Source organism: Haemaphysalis longicornis, unplaced genomic scaffold, assembly GCF_048455015.1.
Source record: "Haemaphysalis longicornis isolate Haplotype H1 unplaced genomic scaffold, Haemaphysalis longicornis Haplotype H1 scaffold_9, whole genome shotgun sequence".
Lineage (NCBI taxonomy): Eukaryota > Metazoa > Arthropoda > Arachnida > Ixodida > Ixodidae > Haemaphysalis > Haemaphysalis longicornis.
Window position 1 is genome coordinate 28,620,710 of NW_027526460.1, and position 21,128 is coordinate 28,641,837.

Consider the following 21,128-nt stretch of genomic DNA (forward strand, 5'->3'; position numbering starts at 1 on the left):
GTTTACGGTCAATTCCAAAAAAATTTTAGGGCAAAGGGAAATTAAAAGCGAGCAAGTCCGTCCCCTTTTGCCAGGAGTAAATTCCTCATAGTGTCAATCCTTGTAATGCAGATTTTCAGAGAAATCCAGAACAATACAAATAATTTGACACGTGCAACACCAGGCAGGCCCTCATGACGTACTTTATTTACATATGTGAACAGGGAGAGAGGAGCAGAGGAAAGAAAAAAAAAAAAAAAAAAAAAAAAGAAACAGAACAGGGTTGCCTCCTTGACGGTCAGCATTCCCGCTCCTCCTCAGGCCCACAACGCATGGGTTTTCACTCGGGTGCTTCCACTGCATCCATTCTGTCCTCACAACACAATTCAGGCCCACTAGGTCAGCGTAGAGACAACTCAGCTGCCAGTCACGTATAGTCAGTCATGTCACGCCTTGATGCCTCTTCACAGAGCAGAAAGAAAAAAGGAAAGGGGAAAACGAAATTGTCTTTTGTCCGGTCCTCACCGGCGGTGGTCCATGGAAGGCCTCTGGAAAGAAGGAAGTCGGCCACTGCTGCCTGGAATAGTGACTCGGCGACAGATGTGCTGCTTCTTCTGCAGGATGGCGTCGTCGTCGTCGTCGTCGGTGGCGCAGCAACAGCGGCGGAGGCGTGGCCCGGACCCCCTGGCGGGCCGGAGGAAAGTGCAAGTGCCTTGAGGCCGCAGGAGGCCGCTCTTCTTCTTCCAGAGGCGTACGGCACGCCGAGAAGCATCTTGCGCGTGCACGGGGGTAGGGGGAGACACCACGATCACAGGCAAACAAGGAGTAAACTAGGAGGTGGCAGCGGCCGGTGGCGGTGGCAGTGGCGTCTCCTGCTGCTGCTGCTGCTGCTGCTGCTCTAGCTGCTGCTGCCGCGTGGTGGCTAGCCAGGCCCGATGCTCCTCCTGGTAGCCTTGCAGCGGGATCACGAACACGCTGATGTCGTCGATGGTCGCCGCCCGGTTGTCCGCTGTCCTCCAGCTTCGCTCCTTGAGCTTGCCCCGGGAGTGCATCACCAGGTCCTGTGCAGCCGAGATGTACCTGCACCACCACAGGCAGCCGTGCTCAGACTTTCTCTCTCTCTCTCTCGCGCCCCTGCTCTTGGGCGTCAACCGCAACGACAGGCACACCCAGCTGGCTTCCCCCCTTTCCCCCACCTCCTCCTCCTCCTCCTAATTGGAGAGCTCCTTCCGCTCAAATCTCAGCCGCGTCTCTCCCGCCAGCAAAACGGTGTAAAAACTAGCTGTCGATTTCTCCCGCTGAAGGACAACGATTCCGACGAAACCTCACATCTAAGGGGACTGTACAGCTGGCACGGTTGTGATCATGTGCTAGAGCGTATACGGCAGAGACGCCTCGCATCTGCATTTCAAATTGAGCAACGACGTTGAACCGAGCGGTAGGAGTGGGATTCACCTGAGACCCTTTTCTGCAGCTATTCTTGGAATGCAAGGAAGAAAGAAAGAAAAAGAATACGGATATTTTAATTATATTTTACCTATACGTTCGAGCGTCACCCTATTAGAGGTTTTTTCATACTTTAGAGTTCTTTTTTTGCTAATGATTTCCGTCCATACACAATGTTTAAAAATTGAAGCGTTCACTGCTCGCTACTTCATTTTAACGAGGACATGCACGGCAATACGCAAGGTCTGCCCAATCTATAGTCAGGAACTAGCGACTCGTTCCTTCTGTGTACACAAGACTTCTCGAAGGTCCAACTCAAACAGCTTGAATGTCAAAAATCCAGTCTTTTCCGGTCGACTGCATGTACTTCGAGTTCAGTCGACGCACCGCATGCAGCATCGGCCTATTCTCCAGGCGAGAGGCATTTACGACGGCTCGCAACGCCTCCAACCCTTCCCCCCTCTCACACTTACTCACTATACCAGAGACCAGCTTGCCTAACTTGAACATAGTCAAAGGAAGAAATTCTCCAACAACACTATTTCTCAAGACAACGGTCTTTGGATGCATTCACTAATCTGAGGACCACGCACTGCTCACGGCACATAGCTAGACCTGAGCAAGCTCTTCGTTTTGTTTCGTCCGGATGTCAAGCTATGCTACTACCCGCCTCGAGCGGGCCGGGAACACATTTATGCATGTACAGAAGAAACAACCCGAGTTGAGTAAATAAATCCAAGCTGTATCATACGCGCGTCGGCTTGCTTTGGCAGCTTCTACGGCCGCTCATATCAACTACGGTACTGCCCTCAGTGCATCAGCGCGCCTTCGGTTGTTCTGCTGCGCAAGACACAAACAAACCAGACTGGCTACCTCATCCTGTAACCCGCAGTGACGATGGAAGCCAGCTAGAGTGTATAAACGACGAACACATTTCTCTGCCGTTTTGTTGCTCCCGTCTCGGGTGACTATGCTGTTGCGACGTTTTTCTTCGAGAGAATAAAAGCTCGGTAGTCTGTGCTCTTCCCGTTTGCCTCGTGTCCTCTGTTCCCTCTCTCCCTGCGGCTTCTTCCTCTGAGCGCTAAGGCAAAACCAAATGCGCGAAAACGAAGACAACATGGTGCTATTGTGCGGATGACGTGGAAATAAACATCAAATTAAGTGTATCCCCCTGTGAGTTGTGTGCACAAAGGCGACAGCTCTTTGCTTTCACTCCCACCTGTCGCGCAAGTGTTCCATCCAACCCGACAGCACAGCCTGGAAGAGGCACACGTGTTGCGTTGGTGAAGCAACAGTTTACGAAACAACATGCTGCCTTCAAAATTCAACGAGGTTGTGTGCAATGTCATGCAGCCATCTGTACAGTTAAACAAGCTCATCTATACTTATCGGCTTCCTCCCAGCAAATGCATTGGAGGTTGCTCCCGAAAATCAAATAATCAAGGGTACATGCGAGACATGCACCATGGACAATGAAATGCAATTAGCCACATACCTGCATCGCTAGCCAATCTACTGAATGTTCATAGAGAGCTTTCAAATGATTCAACACTAATTTTGATGTTCCTGATGATGGTTGTCCGAGCTAACCAGCTCCCAGATAACAAAATTGTTAAAAAAAGCTTTGCCTTCCCAGTGATTTTGCAGTAGCAGGATGCAATTCTTTGTTACCACTTCAACAGCAATGGTTTGCAACTCCAATGCAACTAATCCATACCACCACTCCATTTCAAAGTATTTTTCGCAACTCATCTCGCAGCAAAATGTTACACAAAGCACTCGCGTGACGAAGAACCCCTGCCCATAAGCGAGTTATTCACTCCTGATTACAGCTTGGACTGCTCCCGCAGTGTTACCACAACCTGCACTTCTCATGCACAACATTGGCTCGTGCTTGCATCAACTTCACGACAGACTTGGGACCTATATTTCTCACCTGACAGAAATACAATTTCTTTTTTAATGTGACTGATACAGAGCCAAGTAAGATAGAGGACAGAATTTCCTTGCTCACATTCAAACTTCAGATGTAGGCCATGTTTTCTGGTCCTCCCTTCTTTCTTAAAAATCGAGGTTACTGACTCAGTTTGTTCACAGTGAATTAAATGCTCCCTGCTACCTCCGCAGCCGCAACACTTCCCATTGTTTCTCAAGAGATGTACGACAGAACGTGGAGCTTAATTGAAATCAATCATACAATAACCTGTACAACACATCGAGTTTTCTCATTTTTTGCCCCTTAAAAAGAGAGCCTTTTAACTCTTTCGGGACCACTCCATAGGCCATCGATCACATATGATCGATGGTTTCGCGAGCCTGCAGAATACAAATTTTCGCTCGATGGCACACCTAGCGACATCTAGGAGATAGTTTGAAAACTGGAGTTTTCTCTTCTGTGAAGTTTCTTTTTTTATCGCCAGGTGGCAACGCATCAGATATTTTATTCTGACGGGCAGTGGTTTCGAATGTAAACAAACATGGCGTCATACTCGCGCGAGCGCGATAAGAAATCCGCCTCGTCTCGTCTCGCATATCTTCGCCTTCTACTGTTGATTTTAACGATGAGAGTGGCAGTGAAAAGTCGGAATGTGGCTTTAGAGAACAGATTTCAGCTCGAGTGAGGATTCGGGTGTCGATCAGCCTGGAACATCAAATCGCGCTCAAAGGTGGGTGTTGGTTTCGGTTTCAATTGGTTCTGGAGTAGCTTTGTGCGCTCGAAATATGTTCTGGCTGGTTTATATTTATTCGCTAGGGTGTTAACTACCTATGGTGGTGATCTCCTGCCACCAGCGCAGAAACGGATCAAGTTTTCGCCGAGACGAGAGCCAGGCGTGTACCTGGGCGACGCCGTTGCCATGGCCTTAGTGCACGGTGTAAGAGGTATTTTAGGTGAGCGAACGGCACGGGCGAGCCGCTCGCGGTCAAGGAGAGACGTTGTTCTCCTTCCGCGGCGCGCCAAGAGAGGGCGCTAGCAACTAGTGCCTCGCCCGCGCGCGGCCGGCTCCTCTTTGTCAGTTCTTTCCGTCCCCGTGTGCGCGGAATTTGTGCTGTTTGTGCGACGTTTTTGTGCCATTTTCACTTGCTGTGCTCAAGAACTGTAAGCTAAGAACTCATTCCCGAGCATGCGCGATGGGAAAGTGCTTTGTTCCGTTTTGCAAAACGGGGTATAAGTCGTGCAAGGAAAAGTATTCGCTTTTCACGCCGCCGCACGACCCATCGAGGCTCGAAGCATGGAGACGTGCAATACCTCGGAAGGACCGCGTGCTTCAAAGGACGGACAGAGTCTGCGAGAAGCATTTCGCCCCGCATTTCATCATGAAGACTTGGTCCGCGGAAATAGACGGCCATGTGCTGATGTCTGGAAAAAGAAGAGCCGGCCTAGCGAAAGACGCTGTACCGTCGATTTTCGAGGGAGCACCAAGATACCTCTCCAAGAAGATTAAAAGCCCTCGCAAGCAAGTAAAGCGACAAGCCCATCGTGTAGCCCCTTCGACAAGCACTTCTCACAGTGGAAGCAGCAGTGAGCCCATGCCGACGTCGCCTGGTGAGATCTCTAGCGCGGAAATGCCCTGTGACAGCAGTACTGTGATGGAGCCCTACGCAAATGCCTCGCGTGACTCATCTTTTGGAGAGCTTTTTAACACGGCGCCTGGCATTAGCCTACCACAATCTTCGTGGGCTGTGCATCGCACTGACGCAGAAGGCGTGAGGGACATCGTCTTTATAGACGCTGCGGTGACGCACAGGACAAGCGACGGCTCTTCGCTGGTGTTCAATCGGAAGGCGTTGCATGTGAAGAGTGACATGACCGTGCAGGCCTACGTCTTCGGCAAACAAGTAGGTACTGCTGCTTTGGGCTTAAATCCGTCAGTCTCAACTGTATCGGAACTGGATACTATGCTCAGCGTCATCGACAGCACTAGCGTTTGTTGCGGAGGGCCGAATTTAAAGGATTTTCCTGGTGTCGCTCCTGAGTGTGCTTTTGTGGACTGCCAGGGGAACTGGAGACACAACAGGTGCCTTTTAGTTCCACCCAGTGGAACCATCTGTCAGTTCTGCAGCGGCCTTGCTGATACATTGCGAATACATGCCGATCGTCGAGCTGCAAGAGCCAAACAGGATCGACCATTGAAGCGCATCAGGTTGGAAGTAGCACCTGCTCAAAAACAGAAGCTCCACGCTTTGAGGCGAGCAAACTATGCACTCCAAAGATCACGAGCACGACTCGCAAGAAGGAACAAGCTTCTGTTGGAGCAGTTGCAAGCTTCCAGGAAGGAACTTACAAAGCTGCAGGAAGAAGACATCACTGAAAAATTGAAGGGCCTCAACTTGCCACAAGCGCAGCTTCTTCTGCTAGAAGAATGCATATCGGCCGCAAAGTGCACTTCAAAAACAAACAGGCGGTATACGGATGACTGGCTCCTGTTGTGTCTTCTTCTGAACATCCGCAGCCCAGCTACATACGCTTTTTTGCGCAATAATGATGTACTGCCGTTGCCATGCATCACTACGATAAGAAAGTACATAAGCATGGTTGGCCTCAAGTGTGCCTTTGATGAAAACTTTTTCAAAGCTTTCAAGATTAAAATTTCCTCCAAGTCACAGTTTCAGCGCAGAGGAATGCTGATATTTGACGAAATTCAAGTAAGGAAGGAAATATCCGTCAATTCGAAAACGATGACGTACACTGGACTCGTTGATCATGGCGAAACAAAGGATCAGAGTAATGAGCTCGCAGATCACGGCCTGGTTTTTGCTTTTTCCCCGTTCGGCGAGAACTATTTGCAGCCCGTAGCAGTGTTTGCGTCCAAAGGACCGACTAAGGGGACTCTTTTAGCGCAGCTCTTGATTCAGTGCATCGTGAAACTTGAGCAGGCCGGAGTGTTCATTGACGGCGTTGTGTGGGATGGAGCATCCACCAACCGCTCCATGTGGAAGCAGCTTGGGATCAGTGGCGCACTGGGCAGCGTGGTAAATGCATTCGAGCACCCACTGGACACTTCAAGGAAGGTGTATGTCCTATCTGACACCCCTCACCTTTTTAAGTGCATTAGGAATCGACTACACGACAGGAAGGTATTGATGAAAGATGGCAAGCTCATTAGATGGTCATGCTATGATGCCCTGTTCGTTGCAGACAGCAAGCACTGTGGTGAACTTAGAGTATGTCCAAAAATAACGTATAATCACGTCAACCCATCTAAGATGCTGAAAATGAGAGTTAAGCTGGCGACACAGATTTTTAGTAACTCCGTGGCTAAAGGAATAATGTTCTACGCACAGAAAGGCGCACCACGTCTAACTAATGCCGAGCCGACAGCCCAGTTTACCCTTTTTTTAAACGACCTCTTTGATGCACTCAACCGGCGTTTTCCCTCCGAAGGCCTAAAACTGGGATGCAAAGATTTTTCTGTCCTAGAAGCTGCATCTGAGTGGCTAGACTCTTGGGAGACCGAGGTCGTGAAAGGAGAAATTTCCAAAGACGTTTTTTTGACGCAGTCAACAGCTGAAGGCTTACGCGTAACATTAAAGTCGGTGCGGGAGCTTTCAGTTTACCTACTGAAAGAGTGCGGTTTCAAGTATGTTCTGACAGCGAAGATGAATCAAGACCCCTTGGAATGTTTTTTTGGTATCGTCAGACAAGCTGGAGGGCAGAACGAACACCCTACATTTCCCACGTTCCTTCAGCTATACCGCATGCTGAGCTTGTATTCCTTGCTAAAGCCACCGCAATTCGGCAACTGCTCGACTACTGGAAACAAGCAAGCTTCTGTTGTCACCTTGGCGGATTTAAGAAATATTTACAATGATTCATCTTCGCAATGCCCTGCCAAATTAGATCAACTGAAAAAAAAACTTGACGGCCTAATTGAAGAAGGAAGCTGGGAGTGCGACGATCTCTTCGACTTCGATGACTCAGACGCAACAGTAGTTGACTGCATCGTCTACTACGTCACAGGATTCGTATCCCGGAAGGTTGGCAGCTGCACATCCTGCACCAGTTGCAAAGAGGCTCTTGCGGGGAAAAAGGGCATTGTAAATGTCCCTGAAGCCGACCTAGTGAACTGCAAAACAAAGGGCTGGCTGACACACCCAAATATGCATCTCTTCGATCTTTTCAAATGCACTGAAGAGCATTTTGCAAAACATGCTAGTGACCGAGATGTATACGACAAAACCATTGATGCTGTGCTGGAGAATCACAACTTCATGTTTCCATGCAGTGCTCACAAAGAAGAAATGCTGGCAAAGCTGTTGCATTATTACGTGTGCCTGCGCATGCGGCAGTACTGCAGGCAATTGAAAAAGAAGAACGAAACCAAAAGCCATGACTTGCGAAAAATGTCAAAGCTTGTTTGAGACCGAATGTCGGGAGGAGTGCAGTACCGCTTTACAACCCTCATCCACGTATAAGTTTAGGTGTCCTCAGTTTGTGTGTTTCGCCCTTGTTGTTTTGAGAACGTTGCTATCATTTAAATAAATGGTGAAGAAACAAGCAAACATGTGTTGTATCATTGTACAATGGCTAGTTTAGAGGATAGAAAAATGTTGGTGTTGTTTTTTCATTGTGGTTTCAGGTAGGGTTCTTCGTAAAAGCCGACAGGAGTGTCATGTTTGACAGCATTATGACTGCTTCGAACCTCAAAAATTCGATTATTATCTCATGTCTTGTTCGTGCTGTGCTGTCTATTAAATATTGTTGCGATTTCTCTTAATAAAATTAAAAAAAAAACTAGCAGCAGCTGTCTCCAAGATACGATGAAACTTGTGCAACCGCGCCGCACGCTGACGCCAATATGCCGTCTTCTCAAACGCAGTGCGTCAGAGCTGGGCGGGTACGTGCAGCGGATGTCAGGGAGTGCAAGACAAAACATCGCTTGATTCACAGATGAACTCCCAATGGTCGCTCACTCGAACGATATATTTTTATTCATCGCGCCGGGGCTGCTTTCGCGCCAGCGTGCACGCGCAACGTAGCCGGTTGAGCGGGCCGCAATCACTGTCGCCATCTGTCGGCCCGCCCCCGAAGGAGAACTTTACGTCGACGCGCTGGGCGGCGGCGCTCTCTCACCTAAAATACCTCTTACACCGTGCCTTAGTGCCAAAGAGATCACACACAAAACAAAAAACCAGTCACACCTAGCCGCATCAAACTTTTGCGATAAAGAAAAAAAGCATTGTGTTAGATTTCGTATATCCTGAAATAATTTTATTCTTTTTTAATGTTTTTATATTTACGCTTTTTTCCATTTTTTTTTGTTTTTTACGAAGTTCTTACTTTCACATTTTTTCATGGTTCTATCGTCAGTGTTGAAGTAAAACTTGGTATTGTATGTCAAAGAACATATAATTAGCTGCATTTTGGTATATGCTAAGGCAGGATGGTGCCTTTGCTTTGTGTAATAAAAAATTTGTACCGAGACCTTCATTTTTCATCACTTTTTCCGGCGGTCCCAAAAGAGTTAAACCTGCCATTTTCTGAAACTTCACATTCAAGCTGTCCGCAGTTCTGCTGCTCTCCAACACTTTCCACAATGCCTGTGGATGTCCTGGACCAGTACTGTTTTTTTTTGGTGAAAAAGATGTCCCCTCTTTTCCTGGACTATGGAGAACCGGCGAAAGTCATCAATGAAAAGTCTGCCCCAAGTCTGTGCTCCTTATTCCCTCCTCCCGCTCGATTTTTTTCGGGGGGCTACTTGTTTCGAACAATCTTGGCCCCACAATTTCCGCCGTACACAAGGCACACCGTACACACCTGAACTTGTGTCGCTGAGTATCGCTGGCAGGGAAGTGGTCCAAGGACTTGAGCACGATTTGGGCGGCCTTGTCGTTGGGCAGCACGTCCCAGAGGCCGTCGGTTCCCATGACCAGCACGTCGCCGTCCGTGAGCTCCTCACCGCAGACGTCAAAGATGCGGACCTATGAGCAAGGTGCTGGCACGTTAGGCAGGTACAGTACACGGTTCCAATTCACCCTTGCTCTAGCAATAAGCAGGCAATTTTGTTACACAGCTAGTCCGCAGTAGAACGGAAAGTTGAGCTAGTTGGGTCTAGTTCATGTTTAAAGCGCAGATCTGATTCATGTTTAAAATTCTGACAAAGCACTTGTGTTGTCCCCTTCTTGTGTATCGTCTGTCTGCACTTTAAACATGAAACAGCTAGTCCACAGCAGTTATATTTAAAGGAGCCATGAAAACAATACAAGTTTGTTTTATTCGAAAGATTTAGCGTTTTAGTGTCCCCCGCGCTTGTCCGGATGCAAACGGCGCTTTATTCACTGAGAAATTATTCAATTTACGTTAAAATTTTGATTTTTCCGCTAAATCATGTTTTCGTGGTCTGCAATGACTTCACTGGAACCGACCGCTCTGCAGCTGATTGGAAAGCCTTGTTAACGTTAGCGAACCTAGATGGCGCCACCATACTGTGGCAAGTCCTTTTCTGCCTCTGGTTTGTTTTTGACCGTATTTGAACCTGACTTGTTTTTGTTCAGGGAAAAAATAATTGTTTCATGAAACTGAGTGCTCGCTCGACAAATATGGTCATATAAAAACCGTTGCTTGCGTCAATCAGCCAGTGTCATCTAAAACTACCCCAAAGCCCCGCAGTCCTGTGCAGCTAAACCAAACATATTTAGCGCAGTACCAACAGCAGTACGCATCGGTACTACTTCTATGTTTACGTGTGCTTTCGTAACTACCACTGTCAGTTCCACCATTCTTACTGCTTTAAAAAGAATGTGGCCTAAATTTAAGCGCAAATAGCTCGTTCGACAAGCAAGCTCTCCCTAATTTGCTTTTGCCAGCCTCTGCCAATCGCAGAACTGGCTAGCATGACATCATAGGTCCTGTTGCGGGAAATGAGCGAGTGGGTCGCACGACCTTTCCCTATTTTCCTAATTATACAGCTTACTTGAGCGAAGCTTACGTTAAAAGTGGTGTCAGTATGATTCTAACGAGGCAATCTTTTCAATGAACCAAACTTGTGTTTTGTCTTCATGGACCTTAGAACGACTCGTTTAATTTTCGAGTAAACTCTGTGAAACTTGTCAGTCTTGTTGCCTTCCCCCCCCCTGATTCCAAACGTGCTGTTATTTTTTTTACTCAGTCAATTAGTTCCCAAGATAATTAGAATTACTTAGTCATTAAACAGTGCTAGTCATAGAACTGTAATCTATATTTTCCAATACTATAAACCCTGGTGATTGCTATAAGAGAAGCGGTTTTTTGATGCACCACTAGGAACTAATTTTACAGCTCATTAAACTTTGGTGTTTCAAATGGGAGTTCGAAAAATCCTTGCCACTGGTGCCACCAAAGTTTAATGAGCTGTGAAATTAGTTCCTAGTGGTGCATCAAAAAACCGCTTCTCTTATAGCAATCACGAGGGTTTATAATATTGGAAAATGTAGATTACAGATCTATGACTAGCACTGTTTTGTCTATTGTTCCTCCAAAAATGACTAAGTAATTCTAAGTAATTCTAATCACACGCAGCATATGCGTGCTCTTGTCCTCTCTGGTGCAAACTAAACACACACACCATCGCATCAGCAGCATTACAAAAATTACACTTGCACTCATATTCAATTCGTACTATTCCTAAACTGAGAGACAAGGTTACGCATCATTCATCATGTGCAAAGTCTACCATAGCAAAAGCTACATGCTAAGCTGTAAAGTTTACCAGTTTTAACCTTCAGCAGTTTATTTTCCCCAACAAAGCATGACTACACCAGCACCCTCTACCGAATGGTGCTCCAAGGCATATCGATAAGGACTAAGGCAGGCATTTTTTATTTCATTACTGCACAGCTTATTGTTTGCTTACCAAAGCTGAACGCACCTTGAACAGTCTCACTCTGGGGTCTGCAGAAGCCATAAAGTTAAAGGCTGACGGAAACTGAATTAAACCATACTTTAAAACAGTAGGAGGCATGATGTATGCCTTGGCCTAACGCAAAAATACGCTGTATATAACATGGATATAAAACGGACGATGGAGATAACACTCAAAGAAAGGAGCCACCCACGCTATTCTTTAGCACACACAAGCAGCAAACAGTCTGGCAGGAATTGATCATGTCAGAATGCCATGCTATACTAATATTGAAACACTTGTGCCACCAAACAAGATGGAAGTTGCTCCCACACAAAACATAATATTATCAATGAAGCTAGAAGTAGTGGGATAGCTTCTTAACGTTTATTTTTATCATTTATACCACAAAAAAAAAGTGAAATCTTCTAAGCGGGCCCCTTTTTCTTTCTTGTTCTTTTTATGAACTAGTTACTTCGGCATACTCGATACTCAATTTCAGTTCTCATATTTCAAACAGCATAATATTTACTTAGAAAGCAAGAAATTCCATTTGCACAGGCCTACTGGGGCTGATGCACCAGTAACACACATGCACCTGACTTCCAGGGTTGCCAGGTAAGTCCTCAGAAAGGAAAATCGCCACGAAATTGGCGAAAGTAGCCGAAAAAGTTGTCACCTTAGAGTGAATGTTTGAAAAGGAGCCATTTCCGCAAGGCAAGGCTAGTAAGTATTTTAGGATTACCTTTGCAGAAAAAAAATACAGAAATTCCGAGAAAGAGAATACAGTGCTTGCTGTGGCGCGGGAAAGCGACAGTGGTTGAATACTGGCAGGTTTGGGTAAAGCACTCAACACACATGAATGACTTGAAAGTGCCTTCACTACACACCATGTCTTACATGTTTCGCTGGCTCTTTACATTTTCATGCCTATTATATGTCGTCATACACACTTACCACCACTCTGAACAAAATCTGAAGCTCCCGTAAACTAATGAAGCATAACACTTGAAACTGACGGCATTGCTTGAAGACTTTGACGCTATTCATACGACACCAGGTGACGGATAGTATTAAGATCAAGGCCAATTTCAATTTGCGCCAGTAAGTAGCGCTGTTTGGTGGTGTGTCTGAGTGACTAATTCGTTGGGACCTATTCTAGACTTTGGCAGATCACCGGTATCTGCCTAAAAGTTTGTTCTGTTCTGTTAGTTCAGTTTGTCTCGACAGCTGAAATGTAGTGAAAGGTCATATTAGGCTCTTTTTGTAGAAAATGGGGCGTCTGAAGGTTTCAGAACCACATAAAACCACCAATGCCCAAAGGAGCCAGCATGTAGCTAAGTCGCCACACTGAAATTTCCGTTGCCACGTGTCTCGAAAATCGCCGGTTTGGCGACAAATCGCCAGACCTGGCAACCCTCCTGCCTTCTACTCTGTTTGTGTGTTCTGGCGATGTAATTTCCCCTCTAGATGTGAATGGCAGCAGTCATAGCCCCCCCCTGCATGTGCACTACTTGCCTCTGGCTCGGGTGTCAGGAAGGGCTTGATGTCCACGTTGCTGCTCTGTGCCTTGAGATCGTGGTCCCCAAAGCCACGCGTCACTCCAATGGTGGCCAGCACTCGGCTCTGCAAAGAAAAAGGGCCCGCCCCAAACTTGGCACCCCACTGCGATGCACACTCGATCCCCGAAGAATACTGCCGCCCCTTTTTGGCAGAGTCAAAGCACTTCATTTAAAACATGGCACAGTTCGCAGCTGTTGCAGAACTCAAAGGGAAAGTTGTGCCGTCGAGGGTGTAGGGGGCTCCTGCCACCCACCCACGGCTCCCACTGTTACACATGGACACCGTGCAAGCACACAAGCATGCTCTAATCGACCAGATTTACGGGAAATCCCCAAGGCGGAGTAAGTTTCTGCGAAGGAAAGTTTGACATCCACCTCAATGCAGCCATACAGCTACAAAGGAAAGCTACAAAGGAAATTCGTCCTGGACCAGGACGAATTTTTCAGCAAATTTTTCGGCATGGTTGGTTAAAAGAGTGGGGGAAGTGTAGCAAAAAAGCATCCACACTCCAATTGCTGCGCCAAATGAGTGTGCAAAACTGGCAACCAGGAGTGGCTGCATGGACGCACCCCTCAAGAAGCGCACTCACCCTCTTGCCCTCGCCGTAAATGAGTGGGAAGCGAAGGTCGTCGGGAGTCACTGTCCGATAGGCCCTGCACAGCCAAACGCATATTCTGTCAAACAAATGGCACTGGAGAGTTTAAATGCCAGAACACTCATAAAATTAACCACATCGCTGTCTTTAGCAAATTCCGACAACGCAACACAGTTTGCTGGAAGCAACCTCCGTTCTTATAACCACAAGGTCAATCAGCACTCGCACTGTGCAGCCCTAGTTTTAACGTGGCCACTGTATATTCATTTACTGCCCTAAAATAGAAAATCCCTACTTAGATGACCTCATACTCATGCCAGACAGCTCAGGTAGATTGCTGGCGGGCAGCCGTTCTTTCTACTGCTGCTGCATTGCAGTGGATACCAGTCACCACTCACTACTTCACCAGTTTTTCACTGCATGAAGGCTGGCCTTTAAAGCAGATTATTTTACGTGGCAATTAACTACATTTGCACTCATTACAAAGAGCGCCTCAAAGTTAGGAGATTCCGTAGTAGATCTTGGTAAACAAAACTCTTGGCAAGAAGCACCCATGTTACGTGGAGCAGGTCTAACCGGTCTTGTTGGGCTACATAAGAATCCTCAGCTGCAAAAAATAATTTGCAACAGGAACCTTTGTGCCCGCGGCAGACTGCTCGAAGCCAACTGACCGCATAGTCGCATCAGCAGCCGACACCTCTCGGTGCTCCTGGGCACCCACAGAGAGTGCGCACTCACCAGCCGGTCATGAAGGCGTCCCTGCAGAGGAGGCGCTTGCCCAAATCTGCGCGCACGGGGCGCCTCACAAACTCCAGGTGGGTGAACTCGCTGCCCAGGAGCTCGGGACACTGCATGCCCTGGGGAAAGGAGGCACAGCAGAGGAAACACAGCTAGCACTCTTGGCTCCGCACACAAAACGGGGGGGCACACTTCCCACTGGTGGCAACGGGTACCAAACACATCGCACACTGGCATTTCTGTTATCTTGGATGGCACCAGTGCAGACAATACGGGAGGCAGAGAAGAGCACAGAGGACAGGCGCTCGATTCCCGTGCCTATTATACGTCGTCATACACACTTTCCACCACTCTGCATGCAATCTCAAGCTCCCTTAAACTACTGAACAACCACACTTCAAACCGAAGGCGTTGCTTGAAGGCTTCGACACTATTCATACGACACATGGTGCCGGACAGTATTAAGACCAAGGCCAATTTCGATTTGTGTCAGTAAGTAGCGCTGTACAGTGGTGTGTCTCAGTGACCGATTTATTAAGACCTATTCTAGACTTTGCCTGATCACTGTCGTCTGCCCTAAGTTTGTTCTGTTCTGTTTGTTCAGTTTGTCTCAACGGCTGAAATACACTGAAAGGCCATGTAAGACCCTTTTTTTGTATAGTGGGGTGTTCTGTATAAGGTGTTTTGTACAGTGGGGCCAGCACCTGTCCTGTGTGCTCTTCTCTGCCTCCCGTGTTGTCTGCACTGGTTCCATCCAAGGTGCATTTTTGCCTAACTTGCAACACTTCTGCATTTTTGTTACCTTTGTAAGTCATAAATATGGGGCTCGGTATGCAAGATATGCACCCCAGGTATGTGGGGTTAAACAAACAAAGTTGTGAGAGGACAGTACTGTCTGTAGTTTCTTCGGTGTGTGGTGTGAACGGGGTAGATTTAGGTCAGCCAGCCCCCACGGGCCCTCTCGGACATAATGTGGTCGGCCAAAATCTGTCAACTGCAGACAACTGCAATATGCGAGCGATAAAATGGGTGCCCACTTCAAAGCAAGGAAGCTACGGGTCCTCTTCTGCTAGGGAGCAACGGTACTAATTGATAAATAGTGGCTTCATTTTGAATAGCAAGTCAAAATCAAGCCAAATTTTAAGGATATAACGTGATATTTCAACAACTAAGAGAATTGAAAACACCCCCTCCCATAACTAAATGGGGAAGAAAAAAGCAGGTAACATTATTTGCAACATACGCACATGCCAACAAGCTTGCTGCACAAGAACACCAATGCAAACTATATACCCCAACGAGGTTATTTGGTAAAAAAAAAAAAAAAAAAAAGTGCACTTCAAATAGGCACAGGTACTGGCAAACCTCCACATTACTTCCCGTTCCCCTCCCATACAGTTCATTCAAAGTAAAAAAAAAAAAAAAATCTGTCAGCAATAGGATCTTCCAAATACTTTCGAGTATCTGAATTTCTGTACTGATATACTACTGTGCCACATAAGCATATTGTTACATTTATTCCTGGCCATGAGTTGACATGTTCTCAGAAGATGGTATTTTTATGCTACCTGGATGACTAATAGAAGTCATCCACTTCCCTATCCAGTTTCTCCCACACAAGCACTCTCCTACACTCCAACAAGCCATGCCAAAGGCCCCCAAGGGCTGCTGGGATGCGAACTCACCAGATGCTTTATCCGCGATCGCTCCGTCTCGGGCGTGAAGTCACACGACATGGGGATCACCTTCTCCCCACGGCATATGATGGCTCTGCGTGCAAGCCCATGAAGCACATACGCCATGAGTGATGCGACTATTCACCACCACCCCCATCTGTTTTCTACAAATAAGCGGCATTCTCCAGCAAAAAGCTTTCAACAAGACCTCGTTACTGTTGCTGTCAATTAAAAACGTGTTACAGGAAGTTTAACGCTCAATTCAGGTGCAGCCACACAGCTGCACAAAGGGCCTTTTATTAATGAGTGGTTCCGAGCAGGCCCACTAAGAGACACTGCCATTCAAAAAATGAAAACAAAAAGAATGGAGTAATATGCCTATAGAGCAGCTCATGCCCTGGAAAGGAATACCATGCAGCTGAATGGTGAAATCAACCTCGCATACATGAGGCAAAGGGGGGTTTGCTTTTAATGAAAAACTTCTATCAAGGCAACATGTCTTCCGCACATGCGTTTTTCTTCTTCTATAAATGAAGTAACTAGCAGCAGACTTGCCTTTTTATGTACTTTACTTTTTAAGCAGGTTATAAAACATTTTTAGAACAATTTGTGTGCGTTTGTGAAGTTTATTGCCATATAAAATTCTCCCCAAGCACAGTACACTACACACAGAACACATACTTAAACTGCAACTGAAGAACACCAACAGTGTTTGTGTGTAACCCGCCGCAGTGGCTCAGTGGCTAAGGCGTTGTGCTGCTGAGCACGAGGTCGCGGGTTCAATTCCCGGCCGCGGTGGCCGCTTTTCTGATGGAGGCGAAAAGCAAAAACGCCCGTGTGTACGAGATTTCGGCGCACGTTAAAGATCCCCAGGTGGTCAAAATTAATCCGGAGCCCTCCACTACGGCGCGCCTCATCGCCTGCGTTGCGTCGGCGCGTTAAACCCTACAATCAAATCAGTGTTTGTGTGTATCTGCCTGTGTGCACATTTATTTATGGCAAATTTCACAGTGATAACTGCAAACCTCAGTACACTGAGGACGTGCTCCAGATGTTCTTGACGACACCACCTAGCACACCTGACAGCTGCCAATGCCGGAAACACCAAAAGGCATTTTTTTATACGATAAACGAACATGAAATAGTAAGAGGCCTAACAAAACCAGGGATAAGCGATCCCGCGATACAGAAGCACTGCAATTGGATCTTGCAAATACTTTCAAGTGTCTGAATTTCTCAAATGATATACTAGTATGTCACATAAACATATTGTTACATTGATTCCTCGTCATGAGTTGACATGTTCTCAGAAGATGGTATGTTTATGTTATCTAGACAACTAACAGAGGTCATCTACTTCACTATCCATTTTGCTAATGTAAGTGATCCACTTTGCTAAATGTGTATTTTTCATCAAAATTTGCTTTTGTTATTGTGACTCCCCATACGAACGAATGTGGAATTTGCAATGCATAGATGGGCCATTGCCTCACTGGTTGCAGAAACTACCCATCTCTGAAGTTAAAAAAGTATCTCAGTATTGGTGCTCATGGATTTTTTTTCCACGACAGCTCTTTGGCGCATTAGCAAAAGTATCCCTGAGCCAGTACTTAGGGTACCCCATTATGTTGAACAAAACAAGGGATAAAGACAATGCAGCGCACAAACCCAAATTAATTTTAATGATTATGATTACCTGAGAGAAACACAGCACTTTGACTACAACGACAACGAAAAATTGCTGAGCGAGAGATAAGGTATTTTCAATGGCTGATTTAGAGCAGCAACAAAATCTATCAGAGATCAACAACATCTGTTTTTACAGCGGGTTATACTGATATCAAAGAACAAAACCACCGATACTAGCTCAATTTGAAGTTTCTTATTGGAGCAAGATGCAGCGCTTTGCAGCACAACAGTTGATTCAGGATGATTACCAAATGTAGAGAACCCCCAAAACAGACCACGAGAAAGCTCCACCTTAAATCAAACCGAAGAATTTTGACTTCCCCTTGCCACACAACTGCCAACTGTGAGTGGCGGAAGAAGCCATAAAACGGCGTGCTCCCCGTTCTGAAGGCGATAGAGGGTTGTTCGAGCACAATTATCTGATAAGAACGCTTAAGGAATCACACGGGCGTTTCGCACAAGCGGGAGAGGACTAGATTGTGTCCGTCAGCCATCATCAGGCACGTCAAAAGAAATATAGCTCCTTGATAAGGGCAATCGAGGAGGGTTGGTCCATTCGTACAAAACAACAAAGTTAGCCAGTACAGCTTTTTCTTTTTTTTTTTTCAGTTTAGTATAAGGATGAACGTACAACATTTGTGAGTGTACGAATATTCTTGAATAAAGGAGCTAAAGTTTCCCTCTTCGGCTTTCACTTTTAAAGGCACGTTTGCATGTCAGAAATAACAAAAACCGACATTTGTAAGGACAGTTGCATAAGCTATTCAGATGTTCTGGCAAGTATGATATTAAAAAGTAAAAGGCACCATTAAAAAAATGTTTGCTCAGGAGGTTGCCGCATGCATAAAAAGCAATTATTTTGAACACTGTAAAATTGACAAGGAAACTGCTGTAATGTAAAAGGGCACCTTTATGGCAGAAGTATGAAAGACACAGTCCCCCTTTATGTAATGCCTTTGGGCTTTCAAGGCGACAATAAATGAAATGAAATGGAATGATTGTGCGACGTCAGAAGAATAGTCAGTGAAGCGGTGAAAACTTTACGCGGAACGTGGAAGTAGTTCATTTAGGCAGTCTGGAGCTGACACTGACAGCTGGCTGCGATTCTAGGAATTGAATCGAGCTCTGCAGCACAGTTTTATTACATATACATCGCAGTGGGTCTTAGCAACTTTGTAAACTGTTTACCGAGCGCAGATTCGTAACGTTTGGCTCAAGTGTTTCGTGGCCATGTATGCATGTGTATTTGCGAAAACACAAATAATTTCACATTAATAATGTGCCTTACAAATAACAGGTGCTCAAACCCTGTTTCACTGCAACACAAGTTTATACAGTTTAGAAAAATAAAAACTAAAGAAGCGCGAACGGAAGCATAGCGAAATAGCCGTAAAGCCAAATGATCTGTAGCCACGCCGACAGTTCAAACGTGATAAATGTTCGCTGCCAACTTACTGCTGAAACGACTGCACTGTACAGCGCGACACCAACGCACATGATCGCAACGCATGTCATGTCACAGCTGATGTGGAAATGAGAAAGCGGCAGTGTGAAGGGAAAAGTAACGCTGTTCGCTACCTGCTGTCGCCCGCGTTGGCCAGGTACAGCTTGCCGAGGATGAAGAGCGCCACGAGCACGGTGCATCCGCCGGTCATCTTGAAGTGCTTCTTGTCGCGCGCGATCTGCTGGTCCATGTCCCAGAAGGCCGTCTCCAGGGCGCCGATCACGAGGCTGTCGGCTGTGATCTTGCGGTCGCCGAAGGGCAGGAAGCCGCCGCCGTCTGGCACCGCCTGGACGCCTCCGTCGGGCACCAGCAGCTCCATCACGTTCATCAGCTTGTCCTGCGCGGCAAAACACCGTGCTGTGACCGCAGTCCGGATGAGCCCGCAGGCGGGACCGCTCACCTGTAGCACCTTCTGGAGCACGTTCGAGGCGGCCACGGCCACCCCAGAGCCCGCGTGGCCGTCGAAGAGCGCGAAGTAGACCCAGGGGAGCTCGGCGCCGTCGCCGTGCGCTCCGCGCCGCACGGCGCCCCGGTACACGGCCGCCTGGTCCTCGTTGCGCAGGCTCTTGCCCGCGTTGATGGCCCTGCACAGGCCACCGCCAGAATGAATGGCCGCACTCGACACCCCCGCGCGCGAAGCTCACTCTGCATAGCCGGCGTTCCACGGGATCCTGCTGATGTCTCGGGGCACGATGATGGGCCGGATGACATGGTCGGCCGACACCTGCACCTCGTCGTCCGTGGTCAGCTGCAGGAAGCTAGGCCTCGTGTATTTGAACTTCAGTGGCAGCTTGTCGCCGTCACCCGGCGCCTCGCCGTCCCGCACCGCCGGCAGGGCGTCAAGGCCGCCCACCACGTTGTAGATGGCATTCTTGAAGCGGTTGAACATGCTGGTCGGCCACCGAGCCTCCGACAGCGCTTACTGCACCGGAGGAGCCCGCCCGCGGCCGCTGTTCTAAAACATGCTGCCGACACAGATCACTGCCATGCTGCAAGCTGGCGTGTGCGGAAGTGACGCCGGCCGAATTTCCACGTGATGTAAACACAGGGGCCTTCGTTACCTCGCCGATTAGCGAGGCATAGAAGCGGCAGCCGGACACATCGCGAGCACAAGTTAAAGGGATGAATGGCGTAGCGAAGCCAGAGCAAGCCGCGGCTCGGTTAGTTCCGTAGTGACGCTTGATCCAGCTGGAGCTCGAACGCTGAAACAGCAAAATCGCTACCACACAGCTGGGGGCCGGGGCAAGATGGTTGCAGACGTTGACGTAAGTGTTGCGAGGCGAAACAGTTTCAAAGCGCAGCACATATCGCTTGTCAGTGAGGCCGGTGCGGCGACTTTTCTTGCAAGGCTGCCAGGGTGGCCAGGGCCTGTCAAACAGAATTCAAAGGCTAGTGTGCCGTTGCGTCAATGGCGCGGCTCTTGTGGTGCCCGCAGGGGGCGTCGTCATCAGCCGTCACTCAAAGCTCCCATCAAACCGGCCGTCAGCCGTCATATGAATGCTTTCAACTGTCGTTCTTTGAACCCTGCTGCACTGTGTAATCAATAACGACATTCACACCACGATTTGAGCGTTTAAGAGAACCGCCACTTGAAATTCCTTTGCGCTATCTGTTGGAGGCTGCGGTGGCTGCGGTACGCGTGTAAAGTCAGCCAGTGTGACACTGCCACAGGACCCATAATCGAAATCATTACGCACGAGTGATATACTGCTATAATAATTCGTACCAAGCAGAGTGACTGCGCATGCATTTGAAGGACGCCAGCAATGCGCTTGGCCGAAACGACACGTGCACCAACCGGGACGCACGGGCAAATAAGCGTAAACACGGAAACAGAGTTGTACAAACTCCTGCAGCCTCACCTGCCTGCTTAAATTCATAAACCACGGCTGTCAAAAAAAAAAAAACGTGTTCCAGGAAACGAATTAGTACAGTGAAACGTCAGCGCACGGAGTGCAAGGCCGGCTGGAAGCAGTACTGGCCGAACCACCAGCTTGATTTTTCCCGCTGACGTATCAGTATTTGTAAAGAATTACAATGGATGAAGCTGAAGCAGTCATGTCGTACCGTATTACGCCAGTTGTACTATTTGCACAGTACGCTTGCGCAAGGCGATGTGC

General features: G+C 47.6%; 3 protein-coding genes across 4 annotated transcripts in view; 2 read left to right on the forward strand and 1 right to left on the reverse strand.

Annotated features, from left to right (window-relative positions):
- LOC144151618 (uncharacterized) overlaps positions 1 to 2,450 on the forward strand; it is a 27,563-nt gene extending 25,113 nt beyond the window's left edge. The window contains exon 9 of the mRNA XM_077682729.1: positions 600 to 2,450. Within this exon, the coding sequence (XP_077538855.1) occupies positions 600 to 696 (97 nt within the window). The 3' untranslated portion in view covers positions 697 to 2,450. The remainder of the gene's footprint in view (positions 1 to 599) is intronic.
- LOC144151620 (protein phosphatase 1H) lies at positions 201 to 21,013 on the reverse strand. 2 transcript variants are annotated; one of them, XM_077682734.1, is made up of 10 exons: positions 20,871 to 21,013; positions 19,653 to 20,376; positions 19,409 to 19,592; positions 19,083 to 19,345; positions 15,825 to 15,909; positions 14,140 to 14,258; positions 13,396 to 13,459; positions 12,762 to 12,869; positions 9,182 to 9,345; positions 201 to 1,059 (listed from the first exon to the last, which is right to left on the reverse strand). In XM_077682734.1, the coding sequence occupies exons 2-10, from the start codon at positions 19,895 to 19,897 to the stop codon at positions 810 to 812; spliced, it is 1,482 nt and encodes a 493-aa protein (XP_077538860.1). In that variant the 5' UTR covers positions 19,898 to 20,376; positions 20,871 to 21,013; the 3' UTR covers positions 201 to 809. The 2 variants fall into 2 exon arrangements, with proteins under 2 accessions (XP_077538860.1, XP_077538858.1); XM_077682732.1 differs by lacking the exon at positions 20,871 to 21,013 and having other exon boundaries at positions 19,653 to 20,698.
- Positions 4,323 to 8,237, forward strand: LOC144151617 (uncharacterized). Its single transcript, XM_077682728.1, has one exon. The coding sequence runs from the start codon at positions 4,555 to 4,557 to the stop codon at positions 7,783 to 7,785; it is 3,231 nt and encodes a 1,076-aa protein (XP_077538854.1). The 5' UTR covers positions 4,323 to 4,554; the 3' UTR covers positions 7,786 to 8,237.
- Positions 21,014 to 21,128: the final 115 nt, after the last annotated feature.

Coding starts and splice junctions, on each gene's coding strand:
- LOC144151620 (XM_077682734.1), bottom strand. CDS start 19,897: ATGTTCAACCGCTTCAAGAATGCCATCTACAACGTGGTGGGCGGCCTT. Junction 19,346..19,408: donor TGCTCCAGAAGGTGCTACAG/GTGAGCGGTCCC, acceptor TTTGCCGCGCAG/GACAAGCTGATGAACGTGAT. Junction 15,910..19,082: donor GCCAACGCGGGCGACAGCAG/GTAGCGAACAGC, acceptor GCTTGCACGCAG/AGCCATCATATGCCGTGGGG.
- LOC144151617 (XM_077682728.1), top strand. CDS start 4,555: ATGGGAAAGTGCTTTGTTCCGTTTTGCAAAACGGGGTATAAGTCGTGC.